Source organism: Papio anubis, chromosome 7 (genome assembly GCF_008728515.1).
Source record: "Papio anubis isolate 15944 chromosome 7, Panubis1.0, whole genome shotgun sequence".
Lineage (NCBI taxonomy): Eukaryota > Metazoa > Chordata > Mammalia > Primates > Cercopithecidae > Papio > Papio anubis.
In genome coordinates this window covers 114,120,202-114,143,224 of record NC_044982.1, presented here as the reverse complement: position 1 = coordinate 114,143,224, position 23,023 = coordinate 114,120,202, and the positions used below count along the sequence as shown (strand labels likewise).

At 49.6% G+C, this 23,023-nt stretch overlaps 1 protein-coding gene across 2 annotated transcripts in view; it reads left to right on the top strand.

Moving 5' to 3' along the window:
• The window catches only part of ARID3B (AT-rich interaction domain 3B), a 59,289-nt gene extending 36,482 nt beyond the window's left edge, over positions 1 to 22,807 (top strand). Inside the window, exons 5-9 of one of the 2 annotated variants that reach the window (XM_009210630.2) lie at positions 17,108 to 17,291; positions 18,440 to 18,726; positions 18,853 to 19,107; positions 20,430 to 20,528; positions 22,170 to 22,807. In XM_009210630.2, coding sequence (XP_009208894.2) covers positions 17,108 to 17,291; positions 18,440 to 18,726; positions 18,853 to 19,107; positions 20,430 to 20,528; positions 22,170 to 22,333 — 989 coding nt within the window. In that variant the 3' untranslated portion in view covers positions 22,334 to 22,807. Of the gene's footprint in view, positions 1 to 17,107; positions 17,292 to 18,439; positions 18,727 to 18,852; positions 19,108 to 20,426; positions 20,529 to 22,169 lie in introns of both variants that reach the window. The other variant, XM_003901200.3, reaches the window with a different exon arrangement.
• The last annotated feature ends 216 nt before the right edge of the window (positions 22,808 to 23,023 follow it).

Here is a 23,023-nt window from a genome sequence, read left to right as displayed (position 1 = left end):
AACCTGTGTGGCTCCACCTTAATCACCCTCAGGACAAAACCATAGGAGAGAACTACTCCCAGTAGCCTGTTCCCAGCATCCTGTTACAGCTGATCGTGCATCCCTTGGTGCCTGTGTCAACAACTTTATTGAGACTTAAGAATGAAATCTTCCTCTTTATCCTGGGCTAAGCTGTAATGGCAGCCCCCAGCAGCTAAATATTCTAAGCTCATTTCTGTCTCTTTCTCTCCCTCCTCCCACTCCTTTACCTTTGGTAGCCTTATTGCCTTCTTGGTAGCATGTTTGTTACTGCTGGTTTGCTTAAAAAGGCAATCGAAAGTTTTGAATCTTAGTTTTCCCTAATCTCTAAGCCCATCAAAGCAATCTGAGCAGCCCTCATTAGTTTGCTCCTCCAGCTGTTACCTGGAACTACATGTGTCAGTAAAAAACAAGAATATAATCCTGAGGCTGGGCGCAGTGGCTCCTGCCTGTAATCCCAACACTTTGGGAGGCCAAGGTGGGTGGATCAGGAGGTCAAGAGATCAAGACCATCGTGGCCAACATGGTGAAACTCCGTCTCTACTAAAAATACAAAAATTAGCTGGATGTGGTGGTGCCTGCCTGTAGTTCCAGCTACTTGGGAGGCTGAGGCAGAAGAATTGCTTGAACTCAGGAGATGGAGGTTGCAGTGAGCCAGAATTCTGCCACTGCACTCTATCCTGGCAACAGAGTGAGACTCCATTCAAAAATAAGAAAAAAAAAAAAAAAAAATATATATATATATATATATATATATATATATGAAATCCTGAAAGATAATGTGACTGGCAGCAATGAACCTCCCCGTTTGCCCTGAGAGAAAGAAATCCACTTAATACTTTGGTCTCCCCTTCCAATTACCTTTTAATTATTTACAAGCTCCACAAGCCCAGCTGGTGCAAACCCAGGAGCTGATCCTGTCTCAAAGGGGCTGCCATAGCAATATAGATTTTAATCAGCAGTGGAGCTCCACTGCTTTATTTTCCACTTCATTGTTTTTCTCCCTTCCCTGAAGGATTTTTAAAGGAAAATGGAAGTGAGATCAGCCAAGCCAATTGTGAAGATCAGTAACTGTTTACTACTATATGTCCCCACTAGACTAGGAGCTCCTCAAGGAGGACCACTTTGTCATTCTTTCATGTCCCCAGTGCTAGCACAGGGCCAGGCAGGAAGGTGCTCAGGACATGTTTGCTGTGCGAGCAGTCTTGTTGGTTTTCCCGGCTCAGCTTGCCACATGCAGGGTATTCAAGCTGCTTGAGGTTTGGGTGCATCTGTGTCCTTCAGCCAGCTGCCCCATAATTGAGAGTCAGCAGTAGAGAGCAGTCTTTGCTGCATATCCTGCTGTTCTGCGGCAACTGGGACTGCCAGATTGCCATCTAGTATATTTCTGAGTGAACCCAAAGCAGGAGCGAGTGACTTCCTTTGATAATGTCAGTTTATGGTTCTTCAGGTCCTGAGTAAATCTTTGTCCTGTTTTCAGCACTTATGTCAGGTATTTCACTATTTGCTGGCATTACCAACAGAAGGGAAACGGTTCTGTCTGCTACTTGTTACTTTAATAAAAGGTTTCTCAGCCTCAGCACTGTTGACTTTGGGATGGATAGTCCTTTGTTGTGGAGACTGTCCTGTGCACTGTAGGATTTTGTTTTTAGTTTTGAGACAGAGTCTCACTCTGTTGCCTCAGCTGGCATGCAGTGGTGTGATCATAGCTCACTGCAGCCTCAAAGTGCTGAGCTGAAGCCTTTCTCCTGCTTCAGCTTTCTGAGTAGCTGGGACTATAGGTAGGCACCATCATGCCTGGCTAACTTCTTTGTTTTGTAGAAATGGGGTCTCACTATGTTGCCCAGGCTGGTATTGAACTCCTGACCTCCAGTGATCCTCCCACCTTGGCTTTTCAGAGTGCTGGGATTACAGGTGTGAGCCACCGCACCTGGTTACTACAGGATGTTTAGCAGTATCCATGGTCTCTATCCACTAGATACCAATAGCAGTCCCTCAGTCACAACAACCAAAAATGTCTCTAGATGTCATAAATGTCTCCTGGAGGGCAAAATTGTCCCCTGTTGAGACCCTCTGGCATGGAAAGATGGGAAAGAGAATAAAGATGTAAAATTTTCTCTGCAAGAAAAACTCTTAGCTGAGTGTGGTGGCTCACGTCTGTAATCCCACCACTGTGGGAGGCTGAGGCGGGAGGATCAGGTGAGTCCAGGAGTTCAAGACCAGCCTGGGCAACATAGTGAAACCTTGTCCCTACAAAAAATAAAATTAGCCAGGCGAAGTGATACATGCCTGTAGTCCCAAGCTACTTGGGAGGCTGAGGTGGGCAAATTGCTCAAGCCGGGGAGTTGGAGGCCACCATGAGCCAACATTACACCACTGCCCTCCAGCCTGGACAACAAAGTGAGACCTTGTCTCAAAAAAAAAATCAAAAAAGGAAAAAAAATCTTTTTGTGAAAATCATCTTACCTTCAGTCAGGTACATGAGAGCAAGCCATATCAGGTAGTGCTGTTTCCTGTGACTGAGTGCTACAGGAGTGAATGCTGGGACCTCACCCTGGGCTGGAGTACACAGAAAGCCTCTGAGACGAGCTGTGGCTCTAGTGTATCAGACCCAACCATGTAGGTGGAGGAAAAAATGCTGTGACACATTTGGTCCTGGTGTAGCTGGAAGAACCCTTGTTGGTGGCCCACAGCCAGGGGCCATCCTGGATGGGTCAGCTGGCACCAGACTCTGAAGGGCTATGTTTGCCCAAAAAGTTAGTACTTCAGTCTATAGATACAGCTAAGTTATTGAAGGCAAAACGTAGGCTTTCAGGAAACTTGTTGTGGCAGTGTGTAGTTGGGCTAGAAAGGAGAGACTGAGGCAGGAAGATAGTGTAGAGGTTGTTATTTCCCAGCGATCTCCTTCCTAGAAAACTCTTATCTGGTAGTCTGAACTAGAGTGAGTGATTCAAGAGGATTGGGAGTGGGGCATGGGGGCTCACACCTATAATTCCAGTACTGGGGAGGCCTAGGTGGGAGGATCACTTGAGACCAGGAGTTTGAGATCAGCCTGGGCAACATAGCAAGACCCCATTCCTATAATTTTTTTTTTTTTTTTTTTTTGAGATGGAGTCTTGCTCTGTCGCCCAGGCTGGAGTGCAATGGCACAATCTCGGCTCACTACAACCTCCGCCTCCCAGGTTCAAGCAATTCTCCTGCCTCAGCCTCTTCAGTAGCTGAGATTACAGGCATGCACCACCATGCCTGGCTAATTTCGGTATTTTTTTTAGTAGAAACAGGGTCACACCATGATGGTCAGGCTGGTCTCAAACTCCTGACCTCGTGATCCGCCCGCGTTGGCCTCCCAAAGTGCTGGTGGGATTACAGGCATGAGCCACCGCGCCCAGTCTGACCCCATACCTATAATTAAAAAAAAAAGAAAAAAGAAGAAGAAGATGTAATTCCAGCTACTTGGGAGGCTGAGTCAGGAGAATCACTTGAATCCGGGAAGCAGAGGTTGCAGTGAACCGAGATCGCACCACTGTACTCCAGCCTGGGCAACAAGAGCAAAACTCCATCTCAGAAAAAAAAAAAAGAAAATTTTAAAAGAGGGGTGGGAACAGATTGCACCTTTATTTTAATTAATTATCTTATTTATTTTTGAGATAGGGTCTCACTCTGTTGCCCAAGCTGGAGTATAGTGGCACAATCATGGCTCACCGCACCCTTGACCTCCCCAGGCTCAGGTGATCCTCCCACCTCAGCCCCCTGAGAATCTGGGCCGAGAGGTGTGCGCCACCACACTCAGCTAATTTTTCTGTGTTTTGTTTTTGTTTTTTAATGTGGAGACGAGGCCCTTGTGTTGCCCAGGCTGGTATCGAACTCCTGGGCTCAAGTGATGCAACTGCCTTGGCCTCCCAAAGTGCTGGGATTACAAGCATGAACCACCACACTGTTCTGGGCTTCAGATTACACTTTTAATCATGTGAAGCTTGCTGTCTTTGTTCCTTCTTTTGAGACAGAGTCCCAGTCTGGAGTTCAGTGGTCAATCTTGGCTTACCACAACCTCCCCAGCCCGGGTTCAAGTGATTCTCGTGCCTCAGCCTCCCAAGTGCTGGAATTACAGACGTGAGCCACCACACCTGGCCTGTCTTTTTTTTTTTTTTTTTTTTTTTCTTTTCTTAACGAAGTCTTCCTCTGCAGCCCAGGTTGGAATGCAGTGGCACCATCTCAGCTCACTGCAACCTCTGCCTCCCAGGTTCAAGTGATTCTCCTGCCTCAGCCTCCCAAGTTGCTGGGATTACAGGTGCACACCATTGCACCTGGCTAATTTTTTTGTATTTTTAGTAGAGACAGGATTTCACCATGTTGACCAGGCTGGTCTTGAGCTCCTGACCTCAGGTAATCCACCCGCCTCAGCCTCTCAAAGTGTTAGGATTACAGGCGTGAGCCATCGAGCCCGGCTGTCTTTGTTCTTAACAGAATGGTGAGACCAAGGGCCCTTAGACATTTGTGACTTGTCACTTGTGGAGTGTCTGGGGGACACAGGAGGCAGATCTTGTTAGCTGGGACCAAGGAAAAGCCTCATAGACCTCGGCAGCAGTTCAGGGACTTGGCCTCCATAGCTAATATGAAAGATAAGCAATAGATATCACAGGAGTCATTGGAAATAGCCTGAGTTAGCCTGGACAGCATAGTGAGACCCTGTCTCTACACAAAAACTTTTTTTTTTTTTTTTTTATTAGCTGAGTGTGGTGGCACACGCCTGTAATCTCAGCTACTTTGGAGGCTGAGGTGGGAGGATCACTTGAGCTTGGAAGGTCAAGGCTACAGTGAGCTGAGCTCATACCATTGCACTCCAGCCTGGGCAACAGTGAGAACTTGTCTCAAAAAAAAAAAAAAGAGGGAAAGGGAAATGGAAGGAAGAAAGAGAAGAAAGAAAATAGCCTGAGTTTTAAAGGCCTGGAGACACCCAACTGGGCTGTGAGAGGGACCGGCAGCTTTGACACAGCAGGCTGTGCCCACAGAGGAAGCAGACAGCTCTGAGGGAGGCAGCACACAGCAGGCCGCCCCAAATGTCCGCAGCTGCAGGTGATAAAACGGCTGTCCAGTGGGAGACAGGGACAGGCCATAACTGCTGGTTTGTGCTGTGTCTCTCGCTTGTTAACATGTTTGGGCGAATTGACTGCAACAGATGGGCCTTTCAGCCCTCAGCACCTTGGTTTCTAGGCAAGACCAGGGTGACTTACACCCTGGCGACCCCCTCCCCTCCCTGAACAGCAGAGCAGCCTGCCCATAAAGGAGCCTGAGAAGAATGGAGTCGCATGAGGCAGTGTGCCCTGTGGAGGTGGAAAGAGCTCTGGACTGATATTGCAAAGCCAGGGCTAACATCCCTTGGTTCTCCTAATCTTGAGCACATCCTCCCCACTCTGGCGGCCACAGTTTCCTTATCTATAGAATGAGAGGGTTCAATTAAAGTTGTCTTGGAAGTTTCTATTGTCTGTATTGTGTGTCCATGATTGTGTCTATTGAGCTACCCTTGATGAACAAAAATCAAAAGAAGAAAAGCCCCTTTAGCAGTTTTCTATCAAAGTAATTATGTGAAACGACACCAGGAATCTCCGAGACCAAATGCTTCTCTCCTGTCCTTGCTGTGTAATGTATTTCCTCTTTTGCTGACTGAAGCCAAATTCAGTTAAGCACGTTGCCCTTGATTGTCCCCCACCACCCTACTCCCACCAGAGTATTTCTCTAGAAAAGATTAGTTAGGTTTTAGAACTGTGATGCCCCTTTTGGCTCATCTTTTGCCTTGTGTGTGCAAAAGATACATACGTTTCGGCTGGACGCATTGGCTCACGCCTGTAATCCCAGCACTTTGGGAGGCCAAGGCAGGCGGATCACTTGAGGCCAGGGGTTTGAGACTAGCCTGGCCACCATGGTGAAACACCATCTCTACTAAAAATACAAAAATTAGCCTGGCATGGTGGCACATGCCTGCAATTCCAGCTACTCGGGAGGCTGAGGCAGGAGAATCGCTTGAACCTGGGGGGCAGAGGTGAGCCAAGATCGCACCACAGCCTGGGCAACAGAATGAGACTGTCAAAAAAAACAAACAAAAAACGTGTTTCTTTGTCAAACGTAAAGCCAAAACAGTTCTAAATAAAATTGTCTGGCTAATTTAACTCCCTGTGGGTAGTTTCTGAAATACCATTCCCTCATAGATTTTCCATTTAGTCTTTCAGTGCCGAAGGGGAGGGACTAATTTCTAAGTCTAGTAAGCAAAGGCTATTATAAACAATTTCATTTTTCCTTCATCAGTGAGGAAGAAAAGCTTGTTCTCTTATTCCCTAGGAAGTGAAACAAAAGTGTGGTTTCATTAAAGAGTCAGGATGATGATGACGATAATGGTGATTTTAATGTTACTTGCATCTTTATTATACTATACACATTTCAGAACCCTTTCAACCCATTATCTGATCTCCTGCTCCCCTCAGCTCCAGCTCTGTGAAGTAGAGAGAGCAAAGGTTATCACCTGTAACCCTGAAGAAGCAGACCAAGGTTAAGTGACTCACCTAAGGCCACAGAGCAGACTTAGCATGCAGTCTCCTAACTCCAAAGCCAGTGTACTTTGCTTCTCCTGCCTTATCTTTGAGGAACTTGTTCCCTAGAGCCAGCAACCCCATCACTCCCCTTTGGGGCAGCAGGCAAGGATTGTGTCTTCTGCAGCATTCACTGCCCCCAAGAGGGTGCTGGCCTGCCTCCACAGGCCACCGTCCAGTAGTGCTTTTGAGCATCTAGCTGATGAACACAGGGAAGAACCTGATGTGCAAGATGGGTCTTCATCTCAGGATCAGGGCTGTTTCTCAGAGAAATAGGGAGGGGCAGATGTGACAACTCGGAGTGGCACAGAGGCTGCCATCTGTCAAGGCAGGATGGGATAGGGGTTGGGGGACACAGGAGGTGCCCAGAATGCCCTCAAGCAAGGCTCTCTTTTCCTGCCCCTGCCCCATCTGGGCACACCAGGCTAAGGAACTGCCTGGCTACATGGAAGACAAGTTTTGTCAAACTCTCACTTGTAGACCTGCCCTCCTGCCCCCATCAGTTCTGTTCAAGGCTGCAAACTGACCTTGGTTTTCCCAAATGGATTGTTGGATCTTCAGAATATACAAAGAATTTACTGTGGGAAAAGGGCTTAGTATGCTTCAAAGTGCAACTTGAGTGTTTTTCCTTCTGTTGTGTGCTTATCTATCCATCTCAGGGAAGGAAATGTTCATGACATATATTGCTTTGCCTTTTGGTGGCGGCAATTTCTTGTATATTCTTTGTATCTTGCCGTAAATGGTCTGTGTCCTAGACAACCTTCCTGGTAGATGAAAATATGTTGTCTTTTTCAGATGAAATAGGCTTTGGGGCTTCATTTTCTAACTTTATCCCCAAATGAAAATCTAAAATGCAAATCTTTAAGTGTCTGGATTAGCCCTTTGTCTGAGGCCAGATCTTTTTCTCTCTCTGAGTGACCCAGCTGCTGTTAAAAATATATAGTTTTTTTCCATTTTTAATAGTCCTTATAATACTCTATAAATACCCCATTATCCACAAACATAGAAAGGGAATCTGGTTTTAGAAAGTCACAATTAATTTGAATAGCCTGCTTTTGTCATTAAATTCAGCCTCTTCCCCTTCAAAATCTTTTATTGGTATTTCTAACACACGGGAAAATTGAGTTATTTGATAGTTTTGCCTCTTTTGTCCCAAAGTGAGCCAGTATTCAGTAAATCATCTAAGAGTTGGTATAGGGAAAGATTACAGTGAGTGTTTGGCCTACTTACACCATGGGGAAGTTCTGCTGTGTCTTGAGAGACTAGTGGCACGGACAGCACTGGAAACTCAGACAGCCATGCACTGCTCAGGCCAGAAGGCCCATGAGGTGTGCCCCAGCCCAGCCAGCCTTCCACTCCCCTCCTGGAGATGCCAGCCAGATCTGCCCAGTGGCAGGCAAAGCAGGGAAGACCCCGCAGTCCACCTCCTTCGGACTCATTGGCCAGTTTCTCTGAATGCAGTTGTCATAGCCATAATCTTTTTTTTGTTTCTTTGTTTGTTTTGAGACAGAGTCTCGCTCTGTTGCCCAGGCTGGAACGCAATGATGCGATCTCGGCTCACTGTAACCTCCTCCTCCTGGGTTCAAGCGATTCTCCTGCCTCAGCCTCCCGAGTAGCTGGGATTACAGACGCCTGCCACCACACCCAGCTAATTTTTGTATTTTTAGTAGAGATGGGGTTTCACCATGCTGGCCAGGCTGGTCTCAAACTCCTGACCTCAGGTGATCTGCCCACCTCGGCCTCCCAAAGTGCTGTGATTATAGGCGTGAGCCACTGCGCCCAGCCACCATAATCTTATTATTAGGCATAGCAGAATACAATATTACATTTACTGTTGAACTTCACCTAAAGAGATTAGTCGAAGCTGGAGTAGCAAAAAAGGTAATGAGTTTAAAATTAGCCTCCAAGGTTGTAAAACAACCAGCTCTCCCATGCGTTACAGCTGGGAGTGTAAAGGGATACATCTACTTTGGAAGTCTGTTTGGTAGTGTTTGCTAAAACTAAACATACCTGGACCTTGTTACCCAGCAGTTGCACTCCTGGGTATATTCCCAACAGAAATGAGTGCTTGTGTTCACTGAAAGATACAGGCAAGCATATTCATAGCAGCTCCATTCATTATAGCCAAAAACTGGAAAGAATTCCAATGTCCATCAGTAGTAGAATGGATAGATAAATGTAGCATAGTCACATACTAGAACACTACACAGCAGTAGAAAGTTGTGAACTAGCCGGGTGCAGTGGCTCACACCTGTACTCACAGCACTTTGGGAGGGTGAGGCAGGCGGATCACTTCAGCTCAGAAGTTCAAGAGCAGCCTAGGCAACATGGTGAAACCCCATCTCTACCAAAAAAAAAAAAAAAAGCCAGATGTGGTGGCACCTGCTGTAGTCCCAGCTACTTGGGAGGCTGAGGTGAGAGGATTGCTTGAGCCTGGGAGACAGAGGCTGCAGTGAGGCGAGATCATGTCACTGCACTCTAGTCTGGGCTACAGAGTGAGACTCCGTCTCAAAAAAAAAAAAAAAAAGTTATGAACTACTGCTATACACCACTAGGATGACTCTCAGACCTGATATGGAACAAAAGAAGCCAGACACAGAATATATACTATATGAGTCCATTTATATAAAGTTCAAAAAAATATATGTCAGAATAGCAGTTTATTTCCAGAGTGGGTAGGGTGGAGGGATGGATACTGATTGGAAAGAGTCATGAGAGAGTTTTCTAGGGGTGCTGGACATGTTCTGTATTTTGGCCGGGCGTGGTAGCTCACGTCTGTAATCCCACCACTTTGGGAGGCTGAGGCAGGCGGATCACCTGTGGTGAGGAGTTCGAGACCAGCCTGGCCAAGATGGTGAAATCCCATCTCTACTAAAAATGCAAAAATTAGCCAGGCATGGTGGCAAGCGCCTGTAATCCCAGCCACTTGGAAGGCTGAAGCAGGAGAATCACTTGAACCCAGGAGATGTAGGTTGCAGTGAGCCCAGATCACACCACTGTACTCCAACCTGGGCAACAGAGTTGAGACTCTGTCTCAAAAAAAAAAAAAAGTTCTATGTTTTGATGTAAGGGATGGTTGCAGAGGTGTATTTGGAAGTACACATCTAGCGAGCTGTATGTTTAAGGTTAATGCACTATACTATACTGTATGTAAGTTAGACCCACTCAGTGGGCAACTGGAGGTGGAAGGCTTAAGGATTCTTGTCAGTCCATACTAGCATATTGGCACATCCTTGCCTCTGCCCTGTCTTGTGGAACAGGGCAACTACAAGCTGCATGGCCGACTGCCAGACACTGCTGCCTGGTTTCCCAGCGGGAGACCTTTCCTTTTCCTTTCCCTTTCCCTTTTCCTTTCCTATTACAACTTTTGTTAGAGGTTCAAGGGGTACATGTGCAGGTTTGTTACATGGATATATTGCATGGCACCGGGGTTTGGGGTATGATTGATCCCGTCACCCAGGTAGTGTGCATAGTACCCAATAGGTAGTTTTTCAGCCCTTGTCCCCTCTAGTAGTCGCCAGTATCTGCTGTGATATTCTCTATATGAACAAGTCATGGGGGAAAATCAGCAGTCATTTCTCTACTGGCTTCTGGGGAGCAGGCCTGGAGCAGGCCTGGAGCAGGGCAAGAATGAAGATGCAGAGGAATGTTCAGGAAGCCTGCCTGCCTGCACATATTCCCTGCTTAACACAGATTTTAACTTCTCCAGGCTCTCTGGTCAGCTCTCTTTGACAGTCAGGCTATGGAAATGATTAATGATCTTTCTCAAAGCCAGGAAAAAGCAGTGAGGGTCCCTGGCAGGGCCATACCCTGGGTCCTGGGCCCTCACCCCGCACAGTGGGCAGGAAGGCAGCCATATGAGTCTGTCTGGGGTCCCTGCCCCTGTTTGCTTCTGGACTTCCCTGGAACCGGCCCATTCTCTGCAATGGGGAGGAAGTGACTTTCCCTTCAACACTCTTACCATCTCTCATCTTTGTCTCCAAAGCAAGAAGAGGCCATCTTTTCTTCTGCCCTCACCCCTATCCCCAGCTCAGGTTGTCTTGGTTGTCTGAGCGGCAGGAAGGAAAACAAAGTACCAGGGAGCAGCTTTTGTTTGGCCACATCTGCACTGGAAGCTGCTGATCACAGCTGTGGTCTGCTAGTGCCAGCGCCCAGCGGCATTCCCACCAACAAGGGTTAAAGCCCCAGGAGTTCCGCCAGCTTCACTGGGTCCATGGCCCTCATAAAAGCCTTTTACATCCGTCCCTCCCTCGGGCTGCAGGCTCCCTGGCTGAAATCTGATAAGGGGCCTCTTTGTTGCAACTGTCAGTCTCCTTTATTGAGGAGGGAACTGGAGACCAGCGGCACTTCTTGGGGTGCAGATAAGGCCCTGGATTCCTGTCAGAGAGAGCATGATTAATTACCCTCAATCCTAGCTCCTGCTTTGATAGCAGTGACTGACAGTCCACAGGCTTCCCCATCAGGTGCTTACCCTCTTCTGGGAGGCATGATGGGGGTGGAGATTTGGTCTCCTGTAGGGCCAACACCAGCGACCCACAAAGAACTCTCTTCAATGGGTGTTTGCCTCCTTCCCAGTGCTCTGCGGGTTGCTTTTGCATTTATCGTGGACAGAAGCCTGTCTCTCTCAGGTGAAGAGCTTCCTTAGAGGAAGATAGAAAACCGTCCAGAGAGCAGGCCAGAGCCCCTTGCTCCCTCCCACAAAGGCTGGGAAAGGAGCCATTGCTTGTGGATGTGAACTTCACAAATCTGGTCTTAATCCAGGGGCCCTTCACAGAGAAAATCTCAAACCGTCTGTATCAAGGCCATTTGACAACATTACTCTGTCATTCAGGCAGGTTCCTAAAACCAAGTCATTCTCCCTTTGGTAATAATCACAACTACCAGTTTTTGTTTGTTTATCAATTTGTATGTTGCTGGCTTGAAGGTACATCAGCAGAATTTTGTTTTAATTTTTTATTGATAGACTTTAGAACTGAAAATCATCTAGTCCAAATTCCTCGCTTCACATTTGCAGAAACTGAGGCCTGAGTCTGTCAATTGCCTATTGGTTCTTGTTCAGCAGGTAAACTTAGCTTAAAGGCCTTCTTTCTTCATAGTAGAATTAACTTTGGACAAGAGAAATGGCTACCAGGTCCATTAAGCACAAAGCAAACTGCTGAGACCACCCTGCAGATTCTGCCTCTCTCAGTTGTTAGAGGAATCAAAGACACAGCAGGCTTTTGTGTCTGGATTATCCGATGGGAGAAAGCCCCAGCGTCATCTAGAGAGAGCCTTCGGCATAGCCTCCGCTTTGTTTCTGATGGCACCAAGTGGCCAGCCTGCACTGGGAGCCACTTTAACAGTTTAACAGAGGGCCAACCACAGGGAAGAATGTTCCCAATCTCCTTATCAGCTTGATCTCCAGAACCAGGGTGCCTGAGCAGGGCATGGGGGCTTATGTGAGGAGAGTCCACTGTGGAGTGAGGAAAACAGCAGCTTCCGAAGTATGCCGCGGGTGGGGCTGGGCCACACGGTAGGGTGCAGGGGCCACCACCACGGCTTCCAGTGCGCCTCTTACCTGCGGTTTCTCTGTGGTGTGATGACAGTTCCCACAAGAGTCCATTTTCCCCTCTGGGAAGAGGTCACTGATTAGTTAGGTTACAACCTTGACTTCAGACACCACTGTGACCCTTTCTTGTCTCCTCAGGTTCTGTATCTGCCAGTGTCCCCCTTGCCCTAAGCAGCTCTCAGTCTAATATAATACAGTCACTTTGTGTTTGACTATAAAGAGGCTAATTTTTAATGAAATTTCTACATCTATAACAATGTTGTCCTTCAAAGATGCCATCTCAAATAGCCAGGCAGTTAATCCATTGACTACTCAAAATGAATTTGTAATTCCTCTCTGGGGAGTTGCCTTCAGAGGCGGTTCGAACCACACTAGAAAATCTCAGCTGGGTGCAGTGGCTTACGCCTGTCATCCCAACACTTTGGGAGGCTGAAGTGGGAGGATTGCTTGAGTCCAGGAGTTTGAGACCAGCCTGGGCAACATAGTGAGACCCCACCTCTACAAAAAATAAAAATACGCCTGTAATCCCAGCACTTTGGGAGGCTGAGGCTGGCGGATGACTTGAGGTCAGGAGTTCGAGACCAGCCTGGCCAACATAGTGAAACCCCATCTCTACTAAAATTATTAAAAATAGCCAGGTGTGGTGGCACTCACCTGTAATCCCAGCTACTCGGGAGGCTGAGACAGGAGAATCACTTGAACCCAGGAGGTGGAGGTTGCAGTGAGCTGGGATCACCCCACTGCACACCAGCCTGGGGAAAAGAGCAAGACTCAGTCTCAAAAGATAAAAACAAATAAAAAACAAAATAAATTAACTGGGCTGAGCTAGATGGTGTGCACCTATGGTCCTAGCTACTTAGGAGGCTGAGGTGGGAGGATCACCTGAGCCCGGGGTTTTGAGGCTACACTGAGCTGTGATCACACCACTACACTCAAGCCTGGGCAACAGAGTGAGACTCCATCTCAAAAAAAAAAAAAAAAAAAAAGATTCAAAAGAAAATAGTGCAAACTCTGAAAGCTGTTTGCAGATGGAGTTTCAAAGCTAGCTGTCCAAGGTGACCTGTAGAACAGACTTCCTCAGCTGGGCAAGCCCTGCCATGCTGGTTCAACACTCGCCACATCTGTCTTATGCTTGTCACACACCTGGTCACTGCCTGCTCTTAGACACCTGTTTTCCCCTTTGGCCTCAATTGTGAGGGTCCCAGCAGGCACGTCACAGGCGTGTGGGAAGTGTGTTTAAGATTCCTAGTTGAGGCTGGGCACGGTGGCTCACGCCTATAATCCCAGCACTTTGGGAGGCCGAGGCGGGTGGATCACCCAAGGTCAGGAGTTCGAGACCAGCCTGGCCAACATGGTGAAACCCCGTCTCTACTAAAAATACAAAAATTAGCCGAAAATCACTTGAACCTGGGAGGCGGAGGTTGCAGTGGGACAAGATCTTGCCACCGCACTCTAGCCTGGGCAACAGAGTGAGACTCCGACTCAAAAAAAAAAAAAGATTCCCAGTTGAGAGCTGGGTGCAGTGAGTGGAGCTTGTAGATCCCAGCTACTCAGGAGGCAAGGTGGGAGGATTCCTTGAGACCAGATGTTCGAGGCTAGCCTGGGCAACATAGTGAGACCCTGTCTCTACAAAAAAATTTAAAGATTAGCCAGGCATAGTGGTGTGCCCCTGTAGTCCCAGTTCCTCAGGAGGTTGAGATGGGAGGATCGCTTGAGCCCGGGAGTTCAAGCCACAGTGAGCTATGATCACACGACTGCACCCCAGCCTCGATAACAGAGTGACACCCTGTCTCTAAAAAGAAACTTTGGAAAAAGATTCTCAATTGAATTACCATGGGGCTGGTTGCTTCGACTCTGAGAAACATGTCTGGGTAGGTTAATTTATTAAACGCTGTAAGGCATGGTAGGCATGGTAAAGGAAAGACAACCCCTGCCTTCATAGAGTTGACAGTCCGCCAGGGATGTCGGATGAACAGACGTGAAACAATTAGAGAAGGACAATTTGCTGAACTTACAGGGGCATGATAGAAATTCTGAGAGGGAAGAAACCCACATGAACTGGGGTAGTGAGAACATGCTTCCTGGAAGGAGTGGATGTGGAAGGACACTGTAGAGGATTTGACTGGAGGCAGAAAAGAGCGCGTTTTGGGGGCAATAGGGAGAAGGCCTAGCGAGTTGGAGTGCAAGTGAGTTGCTCAGATATGCCAGGAATACTTCATATGTGATCTTTTAAGGGAGCGTTGAGGAACGTGGGTCATGCGATTGGACATGTGAGATGGGCTAGGTAAGCAATAAGAGTTTTCATAGGTTTTTAAACAAGGAAGTAAGTAATATGGTAAAAGTAGTATTTTAATAAGATTGGCTGCAGTGTGCAAGTTGATCGTATGGATAAGAGGCTACTGCAGGCATCTAATTGTGGGCCAGAGAGGGCCTGGACCAGGATGGTGGCTGCAGGCCAAAAAGGAAGATGCCTTTGAGAGGTACCTCCAAGGACGAATCATGAAGCCTTCTAGCACCCTGAAAGTGGGTGATAGGGAGAGGAGAGGAGCCAGTGCTGACACGAGGTTCCTGCCTTCCTGCCTAACTTCCAAGGGTGGTAGTGTTGCTGGGAAGAAATGAGGTGTGGGGAAAGGGAGCTAGTTTAAGGGAATGAAGATGAGCCCAGTACAGACATTCTGACTTGGAAGTAAACGGGTCACATGTGTGAGGATGCCCTAGGAGCTTCTGGAAATGTGAGCTTAGGAGCCCTGTGTGAGGGGACCTTGGGAGTGGTCCTCTCAGACACTCCAGGTAATGCCTTGGAAGGTGTGGACTCAAGGCCATGGGTGTGTTTGGGCAGACAGGCCTCTGAAAGGAGGTCGACGTTAGCTCTGTCCTGCTGGGGGCCCACATCAGGCTTTTGTCTTTCTGGTAGGGGGAAGGTTTACTGTCCAGAACAGCACTGGGAGAAGTCAACCAGCACATGAGCTATGTGTCTTAGGAGTATGCCGGTAATCCTCTGTTATTTTACCTGTGAATCTGTGGGTCTAATTCCATGACGCCTTTGTCCTTGACCCTCCAAGGACCAGCAGGTCAAGGTAAAGGTCTTCAAGGTCACTAACTCCCTCTCCACACTTAGGAAAGAGGCCTAAGCCAGGTGCTGTGGGTCACGCTGCAGTCCTTGTGCTTTGGGAGACTGAGGCAGGAGGACTGCTTGAGCTTAGGAGTTTGAGACCAGCCTGGGCCACATAGGAAGATCCTGTCTCTACAGAAAATGTTTTTAAATTCCCTGAGTGTGGTGGTGTGCGCCTGTATTCCCAGCTACTCAGGAGGCTGAGTGGGAGGATGGCTGGAGCTTAAGGCTGCAATAAGTCATGATTGCACCACTGCACTCCAGTCTGGGCAACAGAGTGAGACCCTATCTTTGAAAAAAAAAAGAAAAAGAAGAGGCCTGGTCCTGCCGCAGCAGCCCCACATATCCATGCCCACATTGCTTCCTTTTCATTCTCTGGCTTGAACCATCCTGTAAAAGAGTTGCTGAGGCTGCCATTCAGAGCTGAGAAAACTGCTGTGCCTTTAGGGAAAGAGGCTCATGGAGCAGAAACAAACAGCTCTTCCCTGCTCAGGTTGGCTTAGGGTCCACCAGGCAGCCCAGTGAGACCTCAGCGAGACTGGGGCAATGGGAGGGGGCAAGGCAGAGGAGCAGCAGTCTGTGTACAGTAAAAGGAGTTTGCCATCAAAAGGCAACAAGTCTCATACCCTGCCCCGGACGGTGACCCTTCCCTGTGGAATTCTCCCCTCTGACCTCCAGATCATTAATCCTGAGGCTGCCAAATGACAGTCATCCATCACGCCTCCTGACGAGCATCCCAGCTGGCTGTGAAAGAACTGGCCCCGCCCTTACCACGTCCCCTGGTGCTCATTAGTAGCCCTTCCTGCTCGGTGCCAGGTTTCCTAATCAAGTCCCTGGCTCCTCTCACTTCCCCTCGAGGCCGTTGGGCGGAAGCTGCTCTGACCCTCCCCCTTTCAGAGGCCAGGGAGTGGGAGAATGATTGGTGTGGGGAGAGAATTGAGTGGCTTTTCATTCCCCTGGAGACTGGTGTGTCCAGCAGCTCCTTTGACATAGCGGGGCACACGAGAAAGAAACCATTTCTCCATCAAGCAGGAGAGGAGAAAGCAGGCATGTGCAAACAAGCACACTCTTTTTTTTTTTCAAGATGGAGTCTTGCTCTGTCGCCCAGGCTGGAGTGCAGTGGCACGATCTCAGCTCACTGCAAGCTCTGCCTCCCGGGTTCACACCATTCTCTTGTCTCAGCCTCCTGAGTAGCTGGGACTACAGGCGCCTGCCACCAAGCCAGGCTAATTTTTTTTTGTATTTTTAGTAGAGATGGGGTTTCACCATCTTAGCCAGGATGGTCTCAGTCTCCTGACCTCGTGATCTGTTCGCCTCGGCCTCCCAAAGTGCTGGGATTACAGGCGTGAGCCACGGCGCCCAGCCAAGGAGCACACTCTTACAAGCAGCACTGAGCGCTGCCAGGAGGGTAACTAGGCAGGGCTCCCCTTCAGGAAGTCAGAGAAAGGTTTCCTGGAGGAAGCTGCCTCTAAATGGAGTCTGAAAGCTGCAGAGATAAGTCGCCAGATCACTAGGAATAGTCTGGAATCATACTGCTAACAAAACAAAAACACGCACACACACAAACTAAAAAACAAGCACCTTTGAAATCATCTAGTCTGGCCTTCTTATTTACAGACGGCAAAACAGAACCAGAGAGTCTAAGTGCTTTGCCAAAGGCCCACATAGCCTGTGCATTGGACCTGTCCTGACAGCTAGTCTGAGTCTTCAGGCTTGGGGAGTTTGAGTTAAACTACACTTCCAAACAGATTCATGAGCATTGTTTCCAGCTCAGTTAAAGTGGGCATACGCGGAATCCTTCTCAGCCTGATGATGATCCCGCTGTCTCTTTCTCTCGGACAACCACAGGGACCCCCATCAACCGAATCCCCATCATGGCCAAGCAGATCCTAGACCTGTACATGCTGTATAAGCTGGTGACCGAGAAGGGGGGCCTGGTGGAGATCATCAACAAGAAGATCTGGAGGGAGATCACCAAAGGCCTGAACCTGCCCACATCCATCACCAGCGCCGCCTTCACCCTCAGGACCCAGTGAGTGGCCAGGGCCTGGGGGAAGGAAGCTGAGGCTAAAGAAAGGGGATGTTGTAACCTAGAGGAGAGGAAGGAAGGAAATTCCTTTGTATAGTTAGCAAGATGAGTGGATTCCCGAAACAGTGGGAAGCTTTCTGAGATTAATCCCTCACTAAACCAAGTAGTGATGAGAACCGCCATTTACCAAGTGTCTACTCTGTGCTGGTACTTTACTATTTCATTTAAACCTGACAGTCAACCCTGTAAAGTAGGTATGCCCCCATTTTCCACATTACAAAAATGAAGTCTCCAGGGTTAAATAATTTGGCTAAGGCCATACCAGCCAGTAAGTGGGAGAGCTGAGATTCAGACCTGAGCTTCTGTCTCTAAGACCTGTGCCCCTTCCAGGACATTGTCTTCCAAACAGCATCTCCACCCCAGTGGCTTCTCTTACCTGACATTCAGCTTACGCAGTGGCAGAGGACCCAGAGAAAGGCAGGCAGGAAGGCCCCCTTGGATTGGTGATCTGGTTTTGTCAGCATTTGAGTTAATTACATGGGTGATGGAAGCGGTGAAACCAATAGTAGCACTGAAGAATGAGGGCCAGAGAGGAGTCTGTTCTTCTGGAGCACTCTGGAAGTTGTTCTGTGAAGAGTATGCAATGTACAGCTGACATCAGTTAGGTAGCATGGTGTAGCTACAACCAGAATGGCGAGGTTCCTGGGTAGAGAACTGCTTCTTGGGACCTAAGACACAAAGAATGACAGTGTCTAGGTCCCATGCACAATAGGAAGAATTGCTCCTATCTGACTAGCCCAGCTCTGAATAAGATCAAGAAGCCAGAAAGCCCTTGTAAAACATGGGCCTAATTTTTCCCAGGGCACTAAAAAAGCACCAAAACAAATGTGAAACACCAACTAAGATGTTATTTATTTCCCCTAATGAATGGTCCTTCAAAGCAGAGCCTATTTAGGATTGAGTGGCAGTTAGAGGAGGCTGGGGCAGAGTGTCCAGCCGTCCCAGACTTTTCTGCCAAGTACACCAAGGTTGCGATCCTTTGCCCTAGAGTCCTGGCCAGCAGAGACTGCTTCCAGAGATCCACCAACCTCAACTGGGTGATCTCTGGTGCTGTTTTGGATTATTCTTCCTGCTTGCTTCCTTTCCTCCAGGTACATGAAGTATCTATATGCCTATGAGTGTGAGAAGAAAGCCTTGAGTTCCCCAGCCGAGCTCCAGGCAGCCATTGATGGCAACCGCAGGGAGGGCCGGCGGCCCAGCTACAGCTCCTCCCTCTTTGGCTACTCACCTGCTGCGGCTACTGCTGCTGCTGCTGCTGCCGGGGCCCCTGCCCTCCTCTCCCCACCCAAGATCCGCTTTCCCATCCTTGGGCTTGGCTCCAGCAGTGGCAGCAATACCAGTAGCCCTCGGATATCCCCAGCAACCACTCTCAGGAAAGGTCAGTAGGGCTCCTGGGGGAGAAGGAAGAAAGGGAGGAAGGGATGCCAGTTTCCCTGTGTTCAAGACTGGGGTTTTTGGGCAAGAGGGTCAATTGTGGATTGGTCCAGCTCCAGTTCTTTCGCAGGTGATGGAGCCCCAGTGACAACAGTGCCTGTGCCAAATCGCCTGGCTGTGCCCGTGACCTTGGCAAACCAGCAGGCTGGTACTCGGACCGCCGCGCTGGAGCAGCTGAGGGAGCGGCTGGAGTCAGGGGAGCCTGCTGAGAAGAAGGCGTCGAGGCTGTCCGAGGAGGAGCAGCGCCTGGTGCAGCAGGCCTTCCAGCGCAACTTTTTCACCATGGCACGACAGCTCCCCATGAAGATTAGGATCAACGGCAGGGGTGAGCCAGGCTCAGGGCAGAGCCTTCCCTTACTGGGAAACCCTACGCCCATTCACGCCTCCTGAGACTGGGGGCAGGGGTGGTGAGGCACATACTCCTGACCTGGAAGAGGCCCCTCCAGGTTCTGCCTTCTAGGCCCCCAGAAGAGAGGCACTGAGATCTCAGTTCACCAAGCTGAGGTTGTTTAGTAGAGGGGACCACATGTTGCCTCAGGCGGTGCTCTGTTCTCTAATAAGAGGGAAAAGCAGTTATTCACAGAGGAGGAGCCAAAGGCCTTCAGAGAGCTGCAGCGTTTCCCCACCAGCCTTTACCCCAGCACCTCACTGGATGTAGGCAAGAGCAGGGCACCCTCTGCAGGTCGGGGAGGAAGACACCCCATGTTCCTGAGGCTCAGCGAGGGGCCAGGTTGCCCCGGGCTAGACAGCGGGACTCAGGAATATAAAGAGAAGGAGGAAACACAAGTTTGGCAGCATAATTGACATCCTTTCCCTTCCTCTTCACATCGTTCTAGTGCCCCACATTCTCTTCCCCAAGCCACACGCCCCTTTTCCCATTCACACACATTCTTTCCCATTCTGGTCCTGATGCTATCTCAAAGCAAACATGAATGAGATGTGTGGGAAGGAGCCAGGTGTGAAGGGAGCTGTACATATTCCCAGGCCGCCCCTCCCTACCCCATTGCCCCTGGGGAGCAGAAAGAAACTGAGAGGTAACAGCTCACCCAGGGCCAGGTGCCCTGCTCCTACACAAAGCAAAGGGCTGTTAGAAAAGACAGCTCACTGGGAAGAATTCTGAGTCTGGGGTGAGCCAGGCAGAGGCCGTGTGTGCCAGTACTTGCAGCCTTCTACAAACGCCAGCTGCCCAGGTGGTCATGGAAGGGAGGGGCTGAGGACATAGACTCATCTCTTTGAGGGATTCAGTCAAAGGAAAGAAGGGGCAAGGTGGGTCCTCAAAGTTGGGTCTGGGTCTCGTTGATCTCTGATTTCCGGGGCCTGGTGTGTAGTGTAGCTCAGGGTTTGCCCATCACGTGGAAAGTACCAGTGCAGAGTGGTGGGGCTGGGGTCGGCCTCCTTGCCTGCTGTGATTCCTTTGCTCTGGGAGCAGAGGGAATTGGGGAGATGAACTGTGTCAGTGGAAAAAGCCAGCAACAGGAGGTTAGCAAGACTGGGATCTCCTGCCATACCCTACACTCAGGAGAAGGTTACATAGGTGCCTTCTGACAGCGTGAGGCTTTGACCAGGGGTGGCCAGGCAGCATCAGAGAGGACAGCAGGAGTGCTATGGAAGGCTTGACCAGGCCCACTGTCTCCCTGTCCCCAGCAGAAGACAGAGCAGAGGCCTCGGCTGCAGCACTGAACCTGACCACGAGTAGCATTGGGAGCATTAACATGTCCGTGGACATCGATGGTACCACCTACGCAGGTGAGGCCCTGGAGCTCTGGGGGAGGCCCACGTGGCCGCAGCCAGCCCCAGCGCAGCTCTGTGGCTGACCCTGCCTCTTGCCCTCTGTCTGAACACCTCCCACGGTGGCTTCCTTTTTCCTGGTCTCAGAGTTGCAAAGGTTAGGTGGTCCTCTGGACGCGTAGAGACTGTGGATTGTTAACAGGATGGTAGGTCCCTCCCACTTTGGCAGAAATCTTTCACCTAACCCTTTTAGACCAGTGGTTGGCTCGTTAATGGAAGCAGTCAGTCAGTGTCCCACAATCCCCCCGTCTTCTCATGCACAGCCTTTCTCTGACTGGTTCAGCTCTTCTCTTCCTTTTGCAGACTGAGACACAGGCAAAGGAACCCCGGTATAGCAGAATCAGCTTACATTGTTAAGGTCCCCGCCCCCCAGTCTTTTATAGTTATCTCTTCCTAAACCTAATTTGGCAACAGTGTTTTGTTGGTTGGTAGATTTCGCACCTTTACAGAGTCTTTCTAAGGGTTTAATTTAGTATTCATGACTGGGCATGGTGGCTCATGCCTGTAATCTTTGCACTTTGGGAGGCTAAGGCAAGAGGATTACTTGAGCCTAGGAGTTTAAGATCAACCTGAGCAACATAGCAAAATCCCAAATCTACAAAATACAAAAAAAAATTAGCCGGGCATAGTGGTGCACATCTGTGGTCCCAGCTACTTGGGAGGCTGAGGCAGGAGGATCACTTGAGCCCAGGAGGTCGAGGCTGCAGTGAGCCATGATTGTACCACTGCATTCCAGCCTGAGTGACAAAGCAAGACCTTGTCTCAAAAAAAAAAAAAAGAAAGAAAGAAACAACTTAGTATTCATAAAAACAGCAGTCCCTTTCCCATTCCCATTTCATTGGTTTACGGATGAGCTTGGGAACAAGCCCACCTGACACTTGTTAAGCACAGCATTGTCGGGCGCGGTGGCTCAAGCCTGTAATCCCAGCACTTTGGGAGGCTGAGACCGGCGGATCACGAGGTCAGGAGATCGAGACCATCCTGGCTAACACGGTGAAACCCCGTCTCTACTAAAAATACAAATAATTAGCCGGGTGTGGTGGCAGGTGCCTGTAGTCCCAGCTACTCTAGAGGCTGAGGCAGGAGAATGGCGTGAACCCTGGAGGTGGAGCTTGCAGTGAGCCGAGATCGCGCCACTGCACTCTGGCCTGGGTGACAGAGCGAACCTCCATCTCAAAAAAAAAAAAAAAAAATTTTTTTTTTTCTGTAGAGACAAGGGTCTTCCTGTATTGCCCAGTGTGGTCTCAAACTCCTGGCCTTGAGCTATTCTCCCGCCTCAGCGTTCCAAAGTGCTGGGATTATAGTTGTGAGCCACCGCACCTGGACTTGCTGTTCCTCTTTGTGTACCCTGGGTACACCTGTCTCAGAGCATTTATGACATTTTAGCAAAATTACTCTGACAACCTATCTGTCCCCCTCCCCAGCCCATCAGCACTTCAAGGCAGGACAGCATTTGGATCTTCTCCCATCACCCCCTAATGCAGTGTCTACAGCGGAGTCAGGCACAGGGCTAGGCCAGCAGTGAATACTTACTGAAAGGAGCTGGCCCGCCCCTTCGCTCTTCCTCTGCCCACACTTGCTTCTCTCCCCCCTACCAAGGTGTGCTGTTTGCCCAGAAGCCTGTGGTCCACCTCATCGCGGGGTCTGCTCCCCAGAGCCTCGGCAGCAGCGCCAGCAGCAGCAGCAGCTCTCACTGCTCACCAAGTCCTACCTCATCCCGGGGCACCCCCAGCGCAGAGCCCTCCACCAGCTGGTCCCTCTGATGGGCAGGACCCAGCTTCCCACTTGCCACTCTCCTGTCAAGAGTGAAGGAAGTTGATGCACAGAATTTACCTCATCTCACGGAGCCCACGTCGACGAGCACCATTTGGCCAGACATTGAGAGTTTGGATGTGCCCGTCTGTCCAGGTTCCATTCAGGTCCTGCTGTACTCTGGGGGCAGGGAGAGGCTAGAGGGGCAGGACAGACAGCGTTGTCCAATCAGGGATTGTCCTGGAGAACTGGGTGGGGGTCTGTGGGTGTCCAGCTTCCTCCAGGGTTCCCCAGCCACCTCCCAGCTCGGGGCACAGTGTATTGACAATCTGTCAGCCGACACAGGGCTGGAGGCCCTCCATTTCCCTTCCCCTTTAATTTATTTCCCTGCCCCTGCCTTCTGCCATGACCCCAGGGCCACTAGTCTCTTCCCCTGTTTTTAAGTCCCATGTGGGGCTGCTAGGAGCCAAGAGCATGCCTTCATGCTTCTCTGCTGAGCATGGGATGGGGCCCTTCCAGACCACCTTGCCTACTGTTAGGTTCCTGGGGTATGGGTCCCTCAAACGCAAGTCTTGAATCAGTCCTCAGGGTCCCAGATCCCCCTTCTAATGATCTGAAGGAAGAGGCTGTGAGGGCAGTTGAGGGCCAGGGCCCACAGGGCATCTGCTGATGAGAAGGCAGAACCTTGGGGCTGTCCAGCC